Source organism: Pristis pectinata, chromosome 6, assembly GCF_009764475.1.
Source record: "Pristis pectinata isolate sPriPec2 chromosome 6, sPriPec2.1.pri, whole genome shotgun sequence".
NCBI lineage: Eukaryota > Metazoa > Chordata > Chondrichthyes > Rhinopristiformes > Pristidae > Pristis > Pristis pectinata.
Window position 1 is genome coordinate 13,083,184 of NC_067410.1, and position 18,920 is coordinate 13,102,103.

Below are 18,920 nucleotides of genomic sequence, written 5' to 3' on the forward strand. Positions count from 1 at the left end.
TCTTGATATATTTCCAATCTAACCCAGTAGCTGGCACCCCTCAGCTTGACGTTTGTACTCTCCAGCCCTGATTACAGGGTCATAATGGCACAGGAGGCAGCCACTCAGCCATCGAGTCTGTGCTAGATTGATATTGACATTAGAATCGCAAATATTAGTGCCTATATTTTGTCTCACACCTGCATACACATATAGTTTTTGATAGGTTGCACAGAATAAGTTCAAGCATTATCTCAATAATCATGAATACTTTCCAAATGCTCAAAAATAACTTGCATTTATGTAGCCTTTTGCCTTTAGAAACCAGCCCATGGAGTTTTGTAGGGGAGTAATCAGACAAGTATTGATATTACAAGGGATAACTAAAAGGTTGGGTCGGAGAATTAAACTTCAACTTTGGGACTAATAGAAGAGAAAACAGAGAGGCAGGGAAGTTTGAGGAGAGAATTCCAAACTTTGGGCACACTAGAGCTCAAGGTACAAAGGACTTTGACATGGAAACATGGAAGGTTGTACAAAATGAAAAGAGCTCAGAAGGACTTAAAGTAAAAAAAAAATTAAAATCAAGATGCTGTAAACAAGTGAGCACAAGAGTGCCAGAAAAATCAGACTAGTTGCAAGTTAAGATATTATCAGCAGAGTTTTGGATGAGTTCTATTTTACAAAGGAAGGAAAACGAGAGGTTTTCTCAAGAGAATGTTGGAACAATTGAGTTTGCTGGTAATGCAGCATGTATGACTTATTCAGCAGATGAGCTGAGGCAGAGAGGAAGATGGGCAATGATACCGAGGTCAAAGAAAAAAGCTTGTGACAGTGATTGGACTGGAGAAAGGCAACTGAGATGGTTTCTTCTTAATGTTTAATTGCAGGAAACGTCAGTTGATCCATGCTTGATTTTAGGGAGCAGGCTGATAACATGGAACAGTCTGTCTGATAGCTCCTGGGACCCCAGGTTTGATCCTGGCCTCTGGTGCTGTCTGTGTGGACTTTGCACGTTCTCCCTGTGACTGCGTGGGTTTCCCCCAGGTGCTCTGTTTTTTGCTCTGCAAAGGGCAGCATGCGGAAAAAGAAATTGCAGGATCTTTGCTCAGTTCCTTCAGTGGTGTGAGGGCAGGAAGAGAAATCATTGTAGCAAATTCTCTGCCTTTGACTGGAACTAGGCATTACTTGAAAGCTGCTCCTATATCTTTGATGACTTGTTTAATACGTCTCACACACTCTAGGAAAAGACACATGAATGGACTTCCTTTATACAGTGCTTTGTCATCTCTTATGATATCAGACTAGTTACAAGTTAGGACATGGACAGCTTGTATCATTGATGGTTTCCACTTTCTCTTTACATTACAACTTTTCTGGTTTCTTTCCATTTTGACATTATTACTTTCATTGCTCTTCTATGATTTCTACTGATTCTTTTTGCTTTAAGTCATCAACGTGCACATTTCTCTTTTCTATATCTCACTATTTTTAAATCCAGTCTCAATGTATAATCTCTCATCCTACTCTAAGCCATTCTTTCCAGAACCTTGGATTTACTCAGTGCATCCTATCAAATAAACATGGGTATGCGAATATGTTTGTAAAATGTGGGCAATAATTTTTACTATTCATCAGACAATCCCTCTCCCTAAGCTTAGAACAAAATTCACACCTACAGTATAACAATGTGCAGGGTGCTTCTTAATAGCTATTAGTTAATTAGCTTTTATTTCATTTTCTTTCAAGTGAGGATCATTTTACATATCTCTGTAAACAGTATGGCAGGGACTCCTGGGCAGTAAAATGAAAGACAAATCATATACTCTTGTTTCACAAGACAGAAAAAGCAGAAAATCTTCAACAGGATAATTCTGTACTAGAAGGCAACTCATTAATAAAAGGTGTTAATTCAAAATACTTTTTGTCAGATTTAAAACACACATTTATAAATGTGCAGGATTGAAGAATTTAACAGCTATTTAACAAAATACCAGGCAAACAAATAAATGTCAATATCTGCAATAAATTTAAAAATACTAGTAAAAATGGCAACAGTGTTGGCTCTTTTTGATTAATATACCACTTTTGACTACTTACAGTATTGATTTTTTCTTGGCTTCCTTCTGCGTTGGGGCACAGGAAATTCTTGCTACCAACAAGGATATCACAATGTTCATCTAAAAGCAGCAAATAACTAAGTGAAACTTTAAACAAAGTCCAGACTTCAAAAAGGACTCCAAATATACATTTGAACAGAACTGAAGGATTTTTAAACAAGGCTATCATGACAACAGTGGTTTCATGGATAAGGTGGGAAATGAATTAATAGAACAAGTCTTAAAAGTTAACGGAACTAAAGGGAGGCCCAAATGCAAACGATACACTAGCGATGAAGTTGTTCAGAATATATTACATTTTGCATTTTCACAGAGAATTTGTAGTCATTTTTATAATGGCAGTGGTCTACAAGGGTAGAGATCAGGAGAATTTCTCCTATTGTTTGGGTCTGGAAGATCAGAGTCTTCAGAAGGAAGGGTGGTGATAGAGAAAAATTGCCAGGAGAAGGTAAGTAGGAATAAAATGGTTAGGCAGACCAAGGAAAAGAAAAATAATCCAAGGAAACTTGATTATTATGACACAAATAAATTTTATAGAAGGTATAAAGCTCCTATATTAATGCTAAAAATACTAAAGGAGGAGGAGTTGTATTTACCACAATAACAACTGCAATTGGTCCAGCAAAGCTCCAGATCAGCTTATCATGTACAGAGATCCAGCAGAAATCAGGATTCCCATAGCCATCTGGGTCCAGACCAACTGCAAGACCTGGAAAATACATATTAGTGATAAGCTGCGAGAAGCAAAAAATATATGGAGTTTCAAACCTTCTCAAACAATGTCCATGTAAAAACCAGGCCATCTAGTAATTAACTGCAAGTGATTTATCTTCTCAACTATAGATGGGCTGCATCATGTGATTTGAAAAGGGCAACAATAGATTATAACATAGGGAAACTAATTAAAAGAGTGTTAATCTTTGTAATTAAAAACAATAGCATAGATTGAATTAGTTTTGTTGGGTTACAGAGGTAACCTACAGGTATATAGATGCAAACTGCACAAACATTCTCAAAAATCAGCGCTGAAATACCAAACAAACAAGACAATTCAGGGACTTTGCTTGTAGCAGCAGTAGACTTCCAAAACAAGATGAAAATCAAGAACTCAAGCTTATTACAAAAGCCCTCCACTCTAAACACTGCAGGTGCATTAATTCATGTGCCTTTTTAGTTGTGATGGTCCAGACTGTAGATAATGCTCCAGATGGCAAACCTACTTTAGGAATGAAAGTATTCAGTCCTTTGACAGATCCCCTCTGGGGAATGAAAAGAAAATGTATCAAAGATTTGAAAAATCTAACAGAACTGAAGTGGTAGAATGATTAAATTTGGTTTCATCTTAATTTCATGAGAACAATCAAGAAGAACATTGAGACAGTCAAACTGCACAGAAGCACTTGATTCTTAAAAAAAATCATTGTCCCAACAGACTTAAAACTTGAATGCTCCAGTTGAAATTCCCTCCATGCTTCTAAATCCATCACAGAATACGAAAACAAGTAAATGTTTTCACAGCATTGAGGCAGAGATACACAAGGTACTGAGCAAAAATAGTGAATGGTGGGTTAAAACCCATAGCCTGGAGGAACATAACAAGTGGCAAAAAGAAAATACTGAATAAGTGCATAAAAACCAAATGCACTTTCACATTTGGGAGCTGGACGTGAATCTTGCATGTGGACTTGAATTTCCTTTCTCATTCTTAATGGTTACAAGTCCAGTCCACACAACTGATGGTATTAATTACAGAAAATAAGGGATCTATACAGCCCACCACAACTGTACCAATGATAATTCATATTTATATTCAGATATTCATCAACTTTCTTTAAAATGCTATTGTAAACATCTCAAGTGTACATTTTATGTTCTAGTAACTGCCTTTGTGAAAAGTCCTTCCAAGTTTTATTTTTATTCCTTAGCTTTTGCCTTTTTCCAAATTCATAATGTAGTAAATCTTTTACTGGTAACTCTTTCAAACTTCTTTTCTTACTAAAAATGGCTTCAATTTTTCAACTTCTTTTAGTTTTAAGTTCTCGTTTGTAGCATAATTCTAGAGGCTGTACCATTTCCATGGCTTGAGTATCCTTACAACGAAGCACCAAAAACTGCACGAGACACTTCTAATTGCGACTCAATGTCTTGTACAAGTTCATTACTTTTCCTCATATTCATACATAAATATTTCAATTACATTTGCCCTTTCTACCGTACTGTCAACCTTAAAGGTCTATTTGTGGGTGTACGTAATTTACCAACTGAACTATGATCTTGCAGACAAAATTCTGACCTCTATGTCATGCAATGAGTCATATTGTAACCATTTGACTGAACCTCAGAAAGTGGGCTGACCATCACTATCACTTGCCTTTGGTGAACCTCCACCACTAACCCTTGCAGAGAGTATAAAACCAAACAGATGTTCTCTAATATAAATATACCAAAATGCCACTTCACAAAGATAATATGTGGCCGAAGGGCCTATTTTGTGTTGTATGGTTAACTGTCGTTTGTAACTGTAAGAAAAAGATACGAATGCTTGCTGGGATTAGACCGAAGATCCTGAGTGAACAAATTCTCCTGATTATAGGAAATGACAAAAACACCAACATGATAGTAGACAGACATAGAATGCCCATTTTCATTGGTGCGAGGATACATTTATACTACCATATTACTGCATGTGCTACTGACGCCAACCTGTAATGATGGCAGGCACTCCCCAGCCAATGGCATAATAGAACCTCATGGCACCATAGTTTATGTTCCGAACTTCAGTCTGCATCCGGTAGATGTGAAGCCATTCCACGAAGATCCAGGCGAAAGTTGCCATAAAAAGTAATGCAGCAAGATGGCAATCACTGTGCACAAGAAACTGTGGGGAAAGAAATTTGGATGGTTAATACAGTCCATATTAAAAGGTCACATTGGTAACTTCTTACTATGTAACTCACTTTAGTATCATTTTTATTTAGATTTCTATCACCTATGAACCTGAGACATAAATCACCTACCAGTGTTTTTCTTTAAATACTTCATTATTGATTATAATTTAATTATATAGAGCAAATGTTTTGCATTTTGTTCAAGGCAGCGGTTGATTTTTTGGGATCTGTTGAAGCTCAGTAGCTTATTGGAGGGTAAGTGATATTAGAATTGTTCTACTGAGCTATTGCCCCTGAGCTCTGAGCCTGCAATTTCTTATCCTTCATATACGTAACTCCTTTCCTTAGTAACTTTCAGAAGAGAACTGTCTGAACTTCAACAATTACAATCTTCCATGAACTGGACTTCCACAATAAATGATTATCATCTTTATTCTAAGCTGAAAAGTTAAGGGAGAAAACTCAAGTTCAAGGATATCATTAAGGTTGATATGAACGGCAGCTGAAAACAAGCAAAACAAAAGACAGCAGGTGGTGGACACAAAGCTTCAATTTTAAAAGCTCATTTTCAGGAAGAATAGGAAGCTGTGGAAATTAACCCTTTTGTAACAATTACTTGTCATTTGTTGGAAAGCTCTTAAAAAATTAGATATTAATGGCCTTTCTCCTACCGGAAAAAATTTGTATATGTGCCAAGACTGGACTTATTCACATTAGAGAGGTTACATATTCCCACATCCATCAGTCTAATACTAATTGTTGTGGGACTTACTTCAGGATTTTTGACCGGGCTTGCTGGATTCATACTGTTATGAATCGTGTTCTTGGATTAGCATTGAATATAAAAGTACTCACAGAATCTGGAAATTAGAAATTGAATACACACAATCTTGTGCATACTCCATAATTCAAATGACCCATAATATCCAATGATTCTCTAAGGACATATGAAAAATCCTACCCATTCCTACATTTGTATCATTCCACCTCAGCACGATAGGAAAAGAAATTCCTTTAAAAATTATCAGCTTTATTATGTTTTGCCCCAATAATGTAAGAATGCATTGAAAGGTATAACATAGCTGAAAGGTTCTAACAAACCTTAAATCATATTTTTACACAACAAATTATTTGAACTTTGAGATTAAAGAGTCATAGAATCATGCAGCATATAAACTGGCCCCTCGGCCTGCCTAGTCTGTTCTGACCATCAAGCATCAACTTACACTAAAACTACACTAATTGCATTTTATTCTTGCCACATTTCCATCAACTCTCCCCAGATTCTACCAGTCATCTACGCACCAGGGTGAATGTAAATGACTAATAAACTTAACGGCTTGCACATCTTTGGGATAACAACAGAAAATGGGAGTACCTGGAGTAAACTATGCAGTCACAGGGAGATTTTGCAAACTGCACAGAAAGCACCGGGAAACAGGATTGAAACCAGTTTGCAGCTCTACTATCTGCCCCACTGTGTTGCCCAAATTGGGTCTCAGTCCATTAGATACCCCCCAAAAACTTTATTTTTAGGTTGTCTCTGTTTCCAGTGCTCAAGTTAATGAATCTGCAGTAGCTGTACTTTGAATAAGAAATTTAATAGCTACTTATAATAGTCAAAGCATCCAAGCTCTTTGTAAACCTACAAATACAAATTCAAGAATTAATCTACAAAATCTAACTTACACAATGCTCTTGTTCTGTTTGGTTAAATAATGCCAAACTAATTAGATTTTAATTCAATGATCTTTGTAGAAATTACTGATTTATTCCATTTCTATTTCACACTCAGTTGTGGCAAAGGCATTATATATCTCATGAAGCCACATTACAAACTTCACGTTATCTCCTTTGATGTTCCTATGTAGTTCTGCATCAGTGCTGCATTGCCTTTCAACTGTGCCCTATACCAAAACTCGGTCTGTTCAGGTGGATGTTAAACGTCCCTCAGACAATTTGCAAAGAATAGTATGCAAGTTCTTTCAATATCTTGTACCAGCATGTCTCAACAATATCACACAAAATAGTATTCTGATCAGTTATTCACAGATCACTTGTGGGATCTCACCATGCTTCAATCTGCTGCAGCTCATATATGTGGAATAGTACTTCAAAAGTAAAACATTATTTAACAGCAACTTTGGGATGTTCCCAAGGCATAATTAGGTTGTACATAAAATGATTTCTGAACAGTCCATAAACACTACCCCGTTATTCCTTTTTTTTGCACTATTTACTTATTTTGTAATTTATAGTGATTTTTATGTCTTTGCACTGTACTGCTGCCAGAAGACAACAAACTTCACGTCATATAAGTCAGTGATAATCATCCTGATTCTGATTCTGAAATGCAAGCCACATTTCTTTTTAAAAGACAAAGGCAGACGTAGATTTAGCAGGGTAATGAAAATGATGCTCTGCATTTATCTCATTACCCGGTGTAAATGACAGTATCTTTGGGATTTCTACGCATGCATAAACTTACACAAACTCAAAAAAATGTAAATCAAAGGGTATCACGTTACAATTTGAATGGAAATGAATGGCTGCGACAGACTTCAGTTGTTCAAAAAAATTTTAAAATAGGTTTTGTTGTTAAAAAACCATGTCTGTATATCTTCTAAAATCTCTTCTGGGTTGTTAATTTAGATTTTTTTTAGAAGGTGTTTGGAGTTTTTGAAAATATTTTAAGTCTTTAGATGAAAATTTTTAATGTTTTTTTAAAACTTATTTGGTTTTGCATGTCTTTGTTTTTTTTTAAATAGGACTTTGACAGTTTTGGGCAAGTATGGAGAACTTGCTATCAATTTTTGCAGGTTGAGGTTATTTTGGGCTCCCAGTGTAATACTTTTAGTAATATGGAAGGCCTTTCTGATGCCTGTCTACGCCACTGAGAATGCTCCCAGTGGTTTCTGCAAGTTCCCATTTGGCGGGTTGTTTGTATAGCTTTTAGCCAAAGTCAGCAGTGGTGACCAGTGACAACCAATAATCACAAAACTCAACTCAACATATATGCAAGTTTGAATATTTCCCATTTTTGTAAGTCTTAAGAACAGTAAGATAATGAGAAGTAAAATGAAGCGCTCCATTTGTATAGAAATAAGTCAAATAACCATCTAAAGTTACTCTTTGGATTTCCTGATGCTTCTGATGTGTCCATTTAAGTCCACTGTCAGCAAAAGAATGGATTTGATGAGTTTTGCTTGGAGCTTAAGTGTACTGTATTTACTATATGCAACAATCTAAATCCAGAAAATGTTGTAAAAGATCTCCTCAAGATTGATATGAGGTGCAAAGGCACCTATCCCTCCAAGAATGATGTATGTGCTGTTTGAAGGTGTGATTATGAGAAGAAATCTCATGCAGACTTGCCTCCTTCCTTACCTGATTTTCTGTCTGATTAATTCCCAACAGGAAGACCAGTTCGGCAGAGAAAACAGCTGCCACAATATTGCAGTGGATGCCACGAATATTGGATTTCAGTCCATTTAGACAAGACAGGATGAAGAAAGTGAGAAGCAGTGCCACAAGAGACACACTAATACTGGAGTAAGTGACGATTGCCAAAGTTTCTAGGTCTCCTTCCAGTTGCTGCAGAGACATTACAAAAAAGCTGTTTACCCATTACAAGAACACAGGGAAGTGCAGTTATAAAAAGACCATTTAGCATGAACGTAACTGTTGTTTCCCACAAAGCTCATATTTCACACTCAGGACCTTCTCTAGAATCAGCCAGGAAAGTACTCCCATCTTAACTGAAATCGGAATACTTAGAAGGGCCTAGGAATGTCTTATTTGAGTATTAAGACTAACTGTCCATTTATGCACTATAGTACCAGGAGACTAAAGGCAAGAGATTTCATTGATTGGAAATCTCAGATTAACCAAGGTAGGATGCAGTACCGATAGTGTAGATATTTATCTTAAAGTAACATATTTGTGATTGTTTCTGTTTTGAAATAGAAGAAGTAGTGAACTGACTAAATGAAACCAATTGGTGAATGAGCATAAACTGGTCAAATATTCAGGGGACTTTGGCCAATAAAGCAACTGCCTCTAAAGGTAACTGATTATGTTACTGTTAACAGTTTTTTGATCAAAATCCCTGGTTTGCACTCTCTTGATGGTGTGTGTCATTGATGGAAAAGTAAGCAGCATTAGTCAATGAACCCTTAAGCATGCTGCATCTAAATACATTATCATTTAAACATGAACTCCATATCATGAAACAGATTGCGAAGTCTTATCATGGGGTTCAGCAGATTGAGAAAATATTTATACTTGCATGTCTTTAATAATGTCCACCTTGCCAGCACAAGATGGCAAGATGGCAGCTCACCACCACCTTCTCAAGGGCAATTAGAAATGGACAATCAATGCTGGCCTTACCCTTGATGTTTATTTCCAATAAAATGAACAAGAAAAGAAATCCAAATGTGGCTTAGCCTTCTGAAATCAAAAAGGCAGGACAAACAAATTATATATTTACCCCGGGAAAGGAAAAGAGTTGGAAATCTGCTTACTACATACTGTCTGTTTTCCTACGTCCTCCTTAACGCTGGTATTTAATACAACACAATGTTATCCAGTGATGAACATTTTGTCGATAAACTGTTGTCGTGAATCAATGCTCTGCTGTTCTGAGGTTCAAAGTTTTCAAACTGGTTAATATAATTACTAGCATTTTAATACCGCCTACCTCACGGTGTGAGCTGTCCATTAGAACCCCGAAGATCCCAAGCTGTGAACACTGACATCGGACATGTGTGGTGTTTCGGTCAACCAGATCACAGTCCTTTGCTGTCCAGGTGCCAGTTGGTTCAGACCTGCAAGATAACATGACCATCAATTTAGAAAGTATCTGACAACAGTTATTAACTTAGGTACAGCCACAGCACAGTGGGAATACAAAAAATAAAACTGAGAAGGAGCAACTTACCATATACTCCTTAAAAAAAAAATTTTATTTTTAACTTTAAGTTGCACATTTACAATTTCTCTATCTTGAGCCCTTAGTCTTCCCCTGACACATGTCAATACTACAGGGTACAAGTAAGCAGCTGACCAAGGCTTTCATTAATTCCTTGTCCATAATCACCAATAGTATGAATAATTGGTTTGATTTAACAACCCACCTAACCACCCCTGCCAACCCTCCTGTTTATAAGTCTACAGCCTTCATATCTCACTGTACAGCACAGCTGAAATCAGGAGTAATATTCTGTGAATGTGAAACTAACTGCAAATTAAGCTGATAGCTCAAAATAGCATCACAACATGTTGAACTGCCTGATCACAGTTCCCTTTTAAATAATTTGCAAACTTGTTAACTGAATTTCACAGCTTTCAGCAAACATTGGCATCTGGAATTTCTACTGGGGTTCATCATTTGTCTGATCACTGCACAGATACCCAGATGGAAACCTCAGAGAAATAGTGTAAAAGGTCCTTTCTGACTTTTCCTTGATATACGCAAAAATCTTCCAATACTGGGAAACCTTGGAAGTTTATTTTTATTTTGTTTCTGTGAGCATCACTGTATATAGCATGAACAATGAAGACTGCACAGACATTTAATCTCCAGTTTCCATATTTTGAATGAAAAACACAAGAAATATAAACAGGAGCTGATCTTTTACCTCAGCTCCACCATCCCACACTAATCTCTCTATTGCATATACCTGGTAAATAAGTCCCAACAACCTTCTTGGGTAGAGAATTTCAAAAGATTCACTACCCTCTGGGTGCAGAGATTTCTTCTTGTCTCAGTTTTGAATATCTTATTTCGAGATAAATTCCGATACCTTATCTGAGACTGTGACTCCTGGTTCTGTTCACCCCAACTAGGGGAAACATGTGCCCCTCATCCACGCTGACAAACACTGTGAGAGTTATGTACTTTTTAAAGAGACCAACCCTGATTCTTCTAAACTCCACTCCCAGTCTGCTTCAGGTCTGTTCTTACAGAAAACCCTCCATCCAGAAATTAATCTGCTGAATCTTCATTGTCCCTCCTTTGTTGCAAGTTTATCTTTCCTAAGGTAGGGTACCCAATCAGAACACAATATTCCAGATTGCACCAGGGCAATGTACATTTGAGGTAGGATGTCTTTACTCTTCCACTCGCATAATAAAGGCCAAAATACATTCCTAGTTGTTTTCTGAACCTGCATGTCAATTTTCAGTGATTTGTGTAATAAGTTCTTGATTCACCTGAACATGAACACCTTTCCATCTCTCACTATTTAAGAAGTACTCCACCTTTCTATTCTTCTCATCAAAATGGATGACCTCATACTTTTATATATGATATTCCATTTGCAATGTCCTTCCCCCATTCACTGTGTCTGCATTTATCCCTCTGAAGTCCCTGCATCATCCTTACAGCTAAGCTTTGTATCACTAGCATGCCTGGATATATTACGTTAGTCCCCTCATCCAAATCATTGGGACAGTCTGTGAACAGCTGGGGCCCCAGCACTGCAGCACCCCATGAGTCACAGCCTCCCAACCTGAAATATCTTGTTCATTCCTATTATTTTATCCCTGATCCTGTTTACTGTTTATATGTTAATGTGGTTTTCCAATCTGCCATTGCTAACACTTGCCTCATGACTTCATAGTTTGGTTTAATTAGATTTAAAGACTCTTGTTTCAATTTAATTAAATCACCACCAATCTTTACAAAAGATTCTCTCATATTAGTTTGACTTATTTTGAGATATAACACAGCATTATAATAAACTTTCCAGTGAACCAGGTAAGTTGAAAGAGAACATGGGAGCTGGGGCCCCGGTGAGTGGGAATGGTACAGGGACCGGGCTCCCGGTGAGTGGAAATGGTACAGGGACCGGGCTCCCAGTGAGTGGGAATGGTACAGGGACCGGGTTCCCGGTTAGTGGGAATGGTTCAGGGACCGGGTTCCTGGTTAGTGGGAATGGTTCAGGGACCGGGTTCTCGGTTAGTGGGAATGGTTCAGGGACCGGGCTCCCGGTGAGTGGGAATGGTTCAGGGACCGGGCTCCGGGTGAGTGGAAATAGTTCAGGGACCGGGCTCCCGGTGAGTGGAAATGGTTCAGGGACCGGGGCCCCGGTGAGTAGAAATGGCACAGGGACCGGGGTCCCGGTGAGTGGAAATGAAGCATAGGGGCAGGGGTCTCAGTGAGTGGAAATGGAGTACTGGAACCAGATTCCCAGTGAACAGAGTAGGAATGCAGCAAACATTACCCGGTAAGTCAGAAGCTGAACTGTCAGTAGTTTCAAAACACTGGTCAGCGGATTATGGGAGTTATACTGTATTAGATCTTGCTCACTTATTGCTGTTAGTGCAGTTAACTCAATCTTGTTACGAATGCTGCGTGCACTCAGATAAAGAGCCTTCTATTTTGTCATTTTAATTACTTTTTTCTGCTCTGATTCTAGTTTGAAATAAACTTACATTATCGCTTCCTGAGAAGCTGTGGTTATTATTGCCCTTGTTTCTACCTTGCACTATAGCCTCGTTCTTTTTTCTTCAACTATCTAAATTTCCCCTCAACTGAACCCTTCCCTCACTATTTAAAATCTTATCTACTGCCCTGATTATTCAATTCACTGGGGCATTGGTCCAAACCTGATTCAAGTGAAGCTCATCCCAATGAAACAGCTGCCTCTTTTCCCCATGATGCAAGTACCCCATGATTTGAAACCGATTTCTCCCACAGATTAAGCCATAGATTCAAATCTATAATCTTATTGATACTATGAATATGGCTCAGGATGTAATCCAGAGATTACTATCTTTGTGGTTTTGCTTTTACCCTTAGCTACTTATACTTCTTTAACAGGACTTCGTCTTTGTCCATTATTCCCTTGTGGACTATGACAGCTGGATCTTTCCCCTCTCATTCCAAGTTCCCCTTCAGCTCCAAGGAGATGCCTTTCACCTCATCTTTGGAATTCACACTTGTGGCTGCAGAGAACTGTATCTATACTCCTGTCTATATTGTCCTCTATCACAGGCACATTCCATTTCACTCCCCCAGTTAGAATGACCTCCTGCACCATGGTTCTTTAGTCAGATGATGTTCAAGTCCACACAGGTTGCAAGAACCTTGTTCCTCTAAGGCTACCTTCTGGTTTCTGACATCTACCTCATTCTTAGTCAGACGCTCCTGTCTCTCTCGTATTGACCAGTTCTGCATTACTTAATCGAAGGGGTGTGATTGCTTCATGGAACAAAATATCCAGATAACTTTCTCCCTTTCTGATACATCACAACTTTAAAATCTTGGATTACCCAAGTTGATCTTCCTTAAACTGCACACACTTCATGAAGATGTAGTCACCATGGATCACAATGGCTTCCATCAGCTCCCACATACTGCAGTTGCAATAAATCAACTGCCCTTAAGTACCAGTCTTAATTTAAAGTAATAAGTTTATTTATTGCCCATACCTAACCAAAGTCTACACTGTGTAGACACTGCACCCAGTGAGCATGGCAACCATGCTAAAACGCATACATGCTTGGTAGTGCTGACATCTGATGTTGATTTATGCACAAATGAGGCAATACTAGTAAGAATAACCTTTCGTAAAGAGCTAGTGTTTAATTCTCACAAACCTGAAATAAGGAAATAGATGTTCTATTTGGACAGAGTGGTTTGGCTTTGTGTGCTGCATTGATGGGAACTGAGGGTCACAAATCTTCCTTACAGCTCTTCATTACAAATGTGCTGTTCTTAAATGACTACAGTTCTGAGGGGAAAAAATCCCAAACTTTTCTTTTTGACTTAATCAAAATTTGGTACCGTAATTAATATTATTTTGTCAATTTTGTGTAAGTTTACCAAAACAAAAATATCACATATGCATTGCAGTGGAAAGCAGCATAATCCACTCTATTTTATAAAGAATAAAAAAGACATCTGGAAAAGGCAGGAGGTAGTAATTGAAAGACAGAACCCCACCAATACAGAAAACAGCTCTGCTTTACTCTTGCATTTTATAGCACGGCCACATTCCCTTGACTCAATTACTGCCTTGCTCCTCATTTGCAGCCATCTGCACATAACAGCTAAAGACTCCTGTAGGTCAAAAGATCATGGAGCTATCACAGATTACAACTGGAACAGGGTCAAACAGAGTTTGCTAACACTAATCATTCCCATTCTCCAAATATGTCAAGACATTACCGCCCTTTCTGCTTGACAGCCTTCCATTTTATACTAGGTATCTATATTCTTTAAACAGAAACAATTAGATTTTATAAGTGTTAGGCCTATGACTCCCACCTGACACCAGACCACATGCCATGAAATAGATCAATGAAGGTGGATATGATCTGCATCACCATTCAGTAAAATTATGAGTTACTTAAAAAGCACATGCATTTTTGAGGGAAAGGAGTGCAAGTCAGGAAGATGGTCAGTTTTGTTTTAAATACTTGGAACTACTGCAGTACCTTACAAGATGTCTATGGAATAAGTAAACTGAAGGTTTCAAATTTCATCAACAATGAAAAGTTGATGCGAGACCATTCCTTTAACCCGAACATAAATTAGGTGCAGGGCATGCTTTCTCTATTAAAGAATCTACCCATCCAACCCCAAGCCAATCAGACTTAGGATAGAAAAGGTGCCCCCATTAATTTGATGGGAAAAGAGAAATAAGTTCAATAATTGGTTTTCTTTTTAAAGTTATTTTGTTTAATATTTTTAAAATTATTTTTAGTGTTGGTGCTGTGATTAACTTTGTTTCCCAAAATATATAATTTCTAAGTTCCAGCCTTGCCGTCTGTCAAGATATTCTTGAGTCTGGATGTGAGACTTCAGCAGGACATTTCCCAAGGTCGATCTGCTGCTGAAACCTTGCCAAACTTTGCATCCTGCCCAGATAACTGATACCATTTATAAAGGTGGTGGTGGGGGGGGGGGGGGGGGGTGCACAGATTAGGCACTGAGCTGAATTCAGCTCAATTAGATCCAATTAGGACCTCAATTAGATTTAACTTTGTTGACAAAATTAAAGGGTTCATCTTCTTCTGAGTTTCCCAAGGCACCCAAATGGTGCAGCATGTTGGTGTGGCACTACATCTATGAGATCTATGAGGAGGGAGCTTCCTGATACTTCTACCCTAGGAACCAATATGCTCTGTACTTTACTACTACTGAAAGACGAAACAAATACAACAGGCAAGGAAGGTTGTCAGAATTTGATGCTGATGATAATAACATAAAATGCCTCTAAATATGATAAGGATTTACCCTAAACGAGCCAAATATTCCTACAAACAGTAATACTCGCCTCTAAAACGCTAATTAGATTGGTGATCTGTGTGTAAAATCTAATATATGAAGATATAATATGATCCTTCACACCAAAAGGTAATGGGCAACATTAGAACGAAAAATACTTGAGATAAAGTGCAAATTTCAGGGGGGGGGTTACTACAATTGTAAACATGGGAGTAGCAGTAGTAATTTTGGTGTAAGTTATCTTTAATAGAGAAAGCAATGTAAATTTATGTCTCACAGATTTGCCCCTCAGCAAAATACAATAAGTCAATAGGTGGCTATTATGGCAACAATGTCATGATTTGATTAAAAACCCAATTGATACAGTGTCAAATAAATATGGCAGTCTAAGATTAATTATATATTTTCTACATTAACATGATTATTTGCCAAATTCCAACTAATTGGAGGGTTGCTATTTTTCCACTGAAGCAAAACATCCAGAAATACTTCCCATTGCTACACTTCTTACAGCCCATGGATTAAAATTATTTAACGTAATGTAACTGAATGTATTGTGGGAGGGGAGCAGGATGATCGCATTGTAATCCAGAGGTCATTAAGATGAAGAATCAATTTGATACTAATAGGCTTAATGGAGAAAGAAAAGCTACAGGGTATTCCCAGAACTTCCAACCCATGAACTGATGTATTAGACAACAGACTCTCAGAATCTTATACGCTTCAATCAAGCTCCCTCAAGGCTAAAAGGAAACAGAGATTAGACATAAATGGGTCTTTTTCTGTTGGACAAGATATAACAAGTGGTATGCTATAGGGACCTCATTTTTTTTTACTGTTTATATAATGACTTGGATGAAGGCACTTAAGGTACCTTTGCTGGTCACAAAGACGGGTAGGAGATTAAGTTGTGGAGAGGACATAAGGAGACTAAAAAAGGAACATAGAAAGGTTAAATGAGTGAGCAAAGATCTGGCAAATGGAGTTAAATGTGGAAAAATGTGAAGTTGTCTTTTTGGCTGGAAACATTAAGAAGAATATTACCTAGACAGTGAGAGATTGAGATGCAGAGGGATCTGGGAGTCCTTGCTTATGATAGGCAGAAGGCTAGTATGCAGGTACAGCAAGTCATTGGAAAAAAGCAGCTGAGTATTACCAATTATTACTAAGGGAATTGAACAGAAATGTAGGGTCCTGTAGAAATGCGGGGCGGCTATAAAGGGCAGTAGTGAGACCATTTCTGGAATACTACGTACAGTTTAAGTCACCAGTTCAGAGAAGTTTATTCAACAGATACCTGGAATGATCAGGTTACCTTCTGAGGAAAGTTGGGACAGGCGAGGCTTGTATCCACTGGAGTCTAGAAGAGTGAGAGGAAGCTTTACTGAAATATACAAGACCTTGAGAGGTCTTAACAGGGTGGAAGTGGAGAGAATGTTTCCTCTTGTGGGAGAAGCCAGAACTAAGGGCTCACTGTTTCAAATAAGGTGTGTCCATTGAAAGCAGAAAGGTTGAATTTTTTTCTCCCATAAGGTGGTAAGTCCTTTGGAACTCTCTTTCTCAAAGTGCAGCAGTAAGTGTCCTTGAATATTTTTAAGACAGTAGTACATGGACACTTGATAATCAGATGCTGATAGGTTACTGTGAGTAGAAGGGGCTTGAGAGGCCTAACTTGTACATTCCTATATAAAATAAATGATGTTAGATTATTGACATCAGCAAGGGGAACAAAAATTCCTTGTTTGGTTTTGTCACTGTGAAAAAAATTAGAACCTTGCTCTTACAATTGAAGAAGTTTCCATTTATGGTTACAACCACGAACCTGAACAATCTAAGTTGCAATATTATAAGGGAATTTAGTCAGGGAGCAATTTCCCCATTTTCTCCATTTAGTTACCTTTTTGGACAGTAAATAGATTGGGAAAAGTCTTGGATATTAGAAATACTGAGTCTCTACTAGAAAAAGTGGCAACATTCAACCAAATCACATTTACTTGAACAGGACAAGAGTCTAGAGAGCGTCAACAATCTGTTCTTCAGATTCCCTTGTTGACAATTTGTCATTCCTTCCTGCTGGCTTTGAAGTTGTACAACAAAGTCAATTTCTGAAACCCAGACATTACAACAGAGGAGAAGAACTTGCTTAGTAAGATATGTATGGTTAATTTATTCTTGGACTCTGAAAAGTACTATTACTTGGGCAGTTCAATGTACTTACAGACTGGAATGATTCCATTGCACACATACAGGCTTGCTGCGATTGGCAGTCTCTAGCAGACGAAACTCCAAAGTCAATGGTGAGTTTAATGGTCCATGGACAAATGTGTTGTTGTGGAAAATAGAGATAGTTACAATTGGAGAGTTCATCACAGGATGTTTTGGTAGTCTGTAATTCAAGAAAGTTCAATATAACAATAAATTTTAAGATAGGAAAGAATAAGAGAGATGAAAGGCTTCCAGCTCAGTTTAATTTATTGTCAAGGTTCTGACTGCTAAATTGAGATAACATTGCATTTGAAGTTCAGCTATGTGATTTCTGCTGATAATTTCTCACTACTATAACTGTAGCTCTACTGTATCGTTAGAGAGGAGAAAATACTGAAGACCAAGTGTTTCCCAACAAAGTAAAAACACATAATTTAGACTCATATTTCAGAACAATTGAGAAAGTGCTGCATCTTTGAAGGAATGACCTTTTAAATCAAAGTTTGGCAATGGTAACTTGCATGCTTAAGATCTAATAACATTATTTGAAGAATTAAACTGTCAGTTTTCTGGCCAGTATTTATTGTCCAATCAATTTCACTGTAACTGATTAAAGGAGCATCAGTGAAAATTATCATTTAATCAACCTACTCTCCATTATCATCAAAGAGATGGAACGAATAATCAATAACATTATCAAGTGGCATTAGCTTTGCAATTAACTTCTCGATGTTGCTCAGTTTGTGTTCTATCAGAACCGCATCATGGGATAGCTTTAGACTAAGTACGAACTGAGTTCAGAGACGAGGGGAGGTATCAAGTTAATGAGAGTCGGGGAAACCTCTCAGTGGCTAGTTATACCTAGCTCAAAGGATGATGACTGTGATTACACAGGGCCAATCATTTCAGTCCCAGGACATCACTGCAGAGTTCCTCTGTGCTCTGACCTAGATCCGACTATCTGCTGCTGCTTTTTAGTGGCCTTCCCCTACATTATAAGGTTAGAATTATGCATTGTTAAGCTTCATCAGTAATTCCTCAGTATAAAACAGCCCATGCTATTTGCACCAGATCTGGCATAGGCATGCAAGTGATAAGTAGCTTTTACACTAGATGAGTGCCAAGCACTGACTATCTTCAACAACAGGAAGCCTAATTATCTAAACTGTTTAATCACATTATCATTGCAAAATCCCCCTCTAAATCCTCCAGGATTATGAAGTAACAGAAATGCCACCGTGTGAGCCAAATGAATGGTACATGTTATTACAGGACAACAAAAGCTGGGTATTTTGCAATGAACGCCTCAACTTCTCACTCCCCAAAACTTCACCACTACCTACAAGGCACAAAGTAGGAGAGTAGTGCAATACTCTACACCTGCCTGGGTGAATACTTGATTAGTAAGGGCATCAAAGGTTATGGGGAGAAGGCAGGAAAATGGGGTTGAGGGGGAAAAATAAATCAGCCATGATCAAATGGCAGAGC

The 18,920-nt window shown here is 37.9% G+C and overlaps 1 protein-coding gene across 1 annotated transcript in view; it reads right to left on the bottom strand.

The window, feature by feature from the left end:
- Positions 1 to 18,920, bottom strand: part of celsr3 (cadherin, EGF LAG seven-pass G-type receptor 3) — a 195,994-nt gene that overhangs the window by 29,363 nt on the left and 147,711 nt on the right. Inside the window, 7 exon segments of the mRNA XM_052017972.1 lie at positions 2,080 to 2,159; positions 2,696 to 2,808; positions 4,803 to 4,940; positions 4,943 to 4,976; positions 8,375 to 8,581; positions 9,690 to 9,816; positions 17,446 to 17,613. Of these exon segments, the coding sequence (XP_051873932.1) occupies positions 2,080 to 2,159; positions 2,696 to 2,808; positions 4,803 to 4,940; positions 4,943 to 4,976; positions 8,375 to 8,581; positions 9,690 to 9,816; positions 17,446 to 17,613 (867 nt within the window).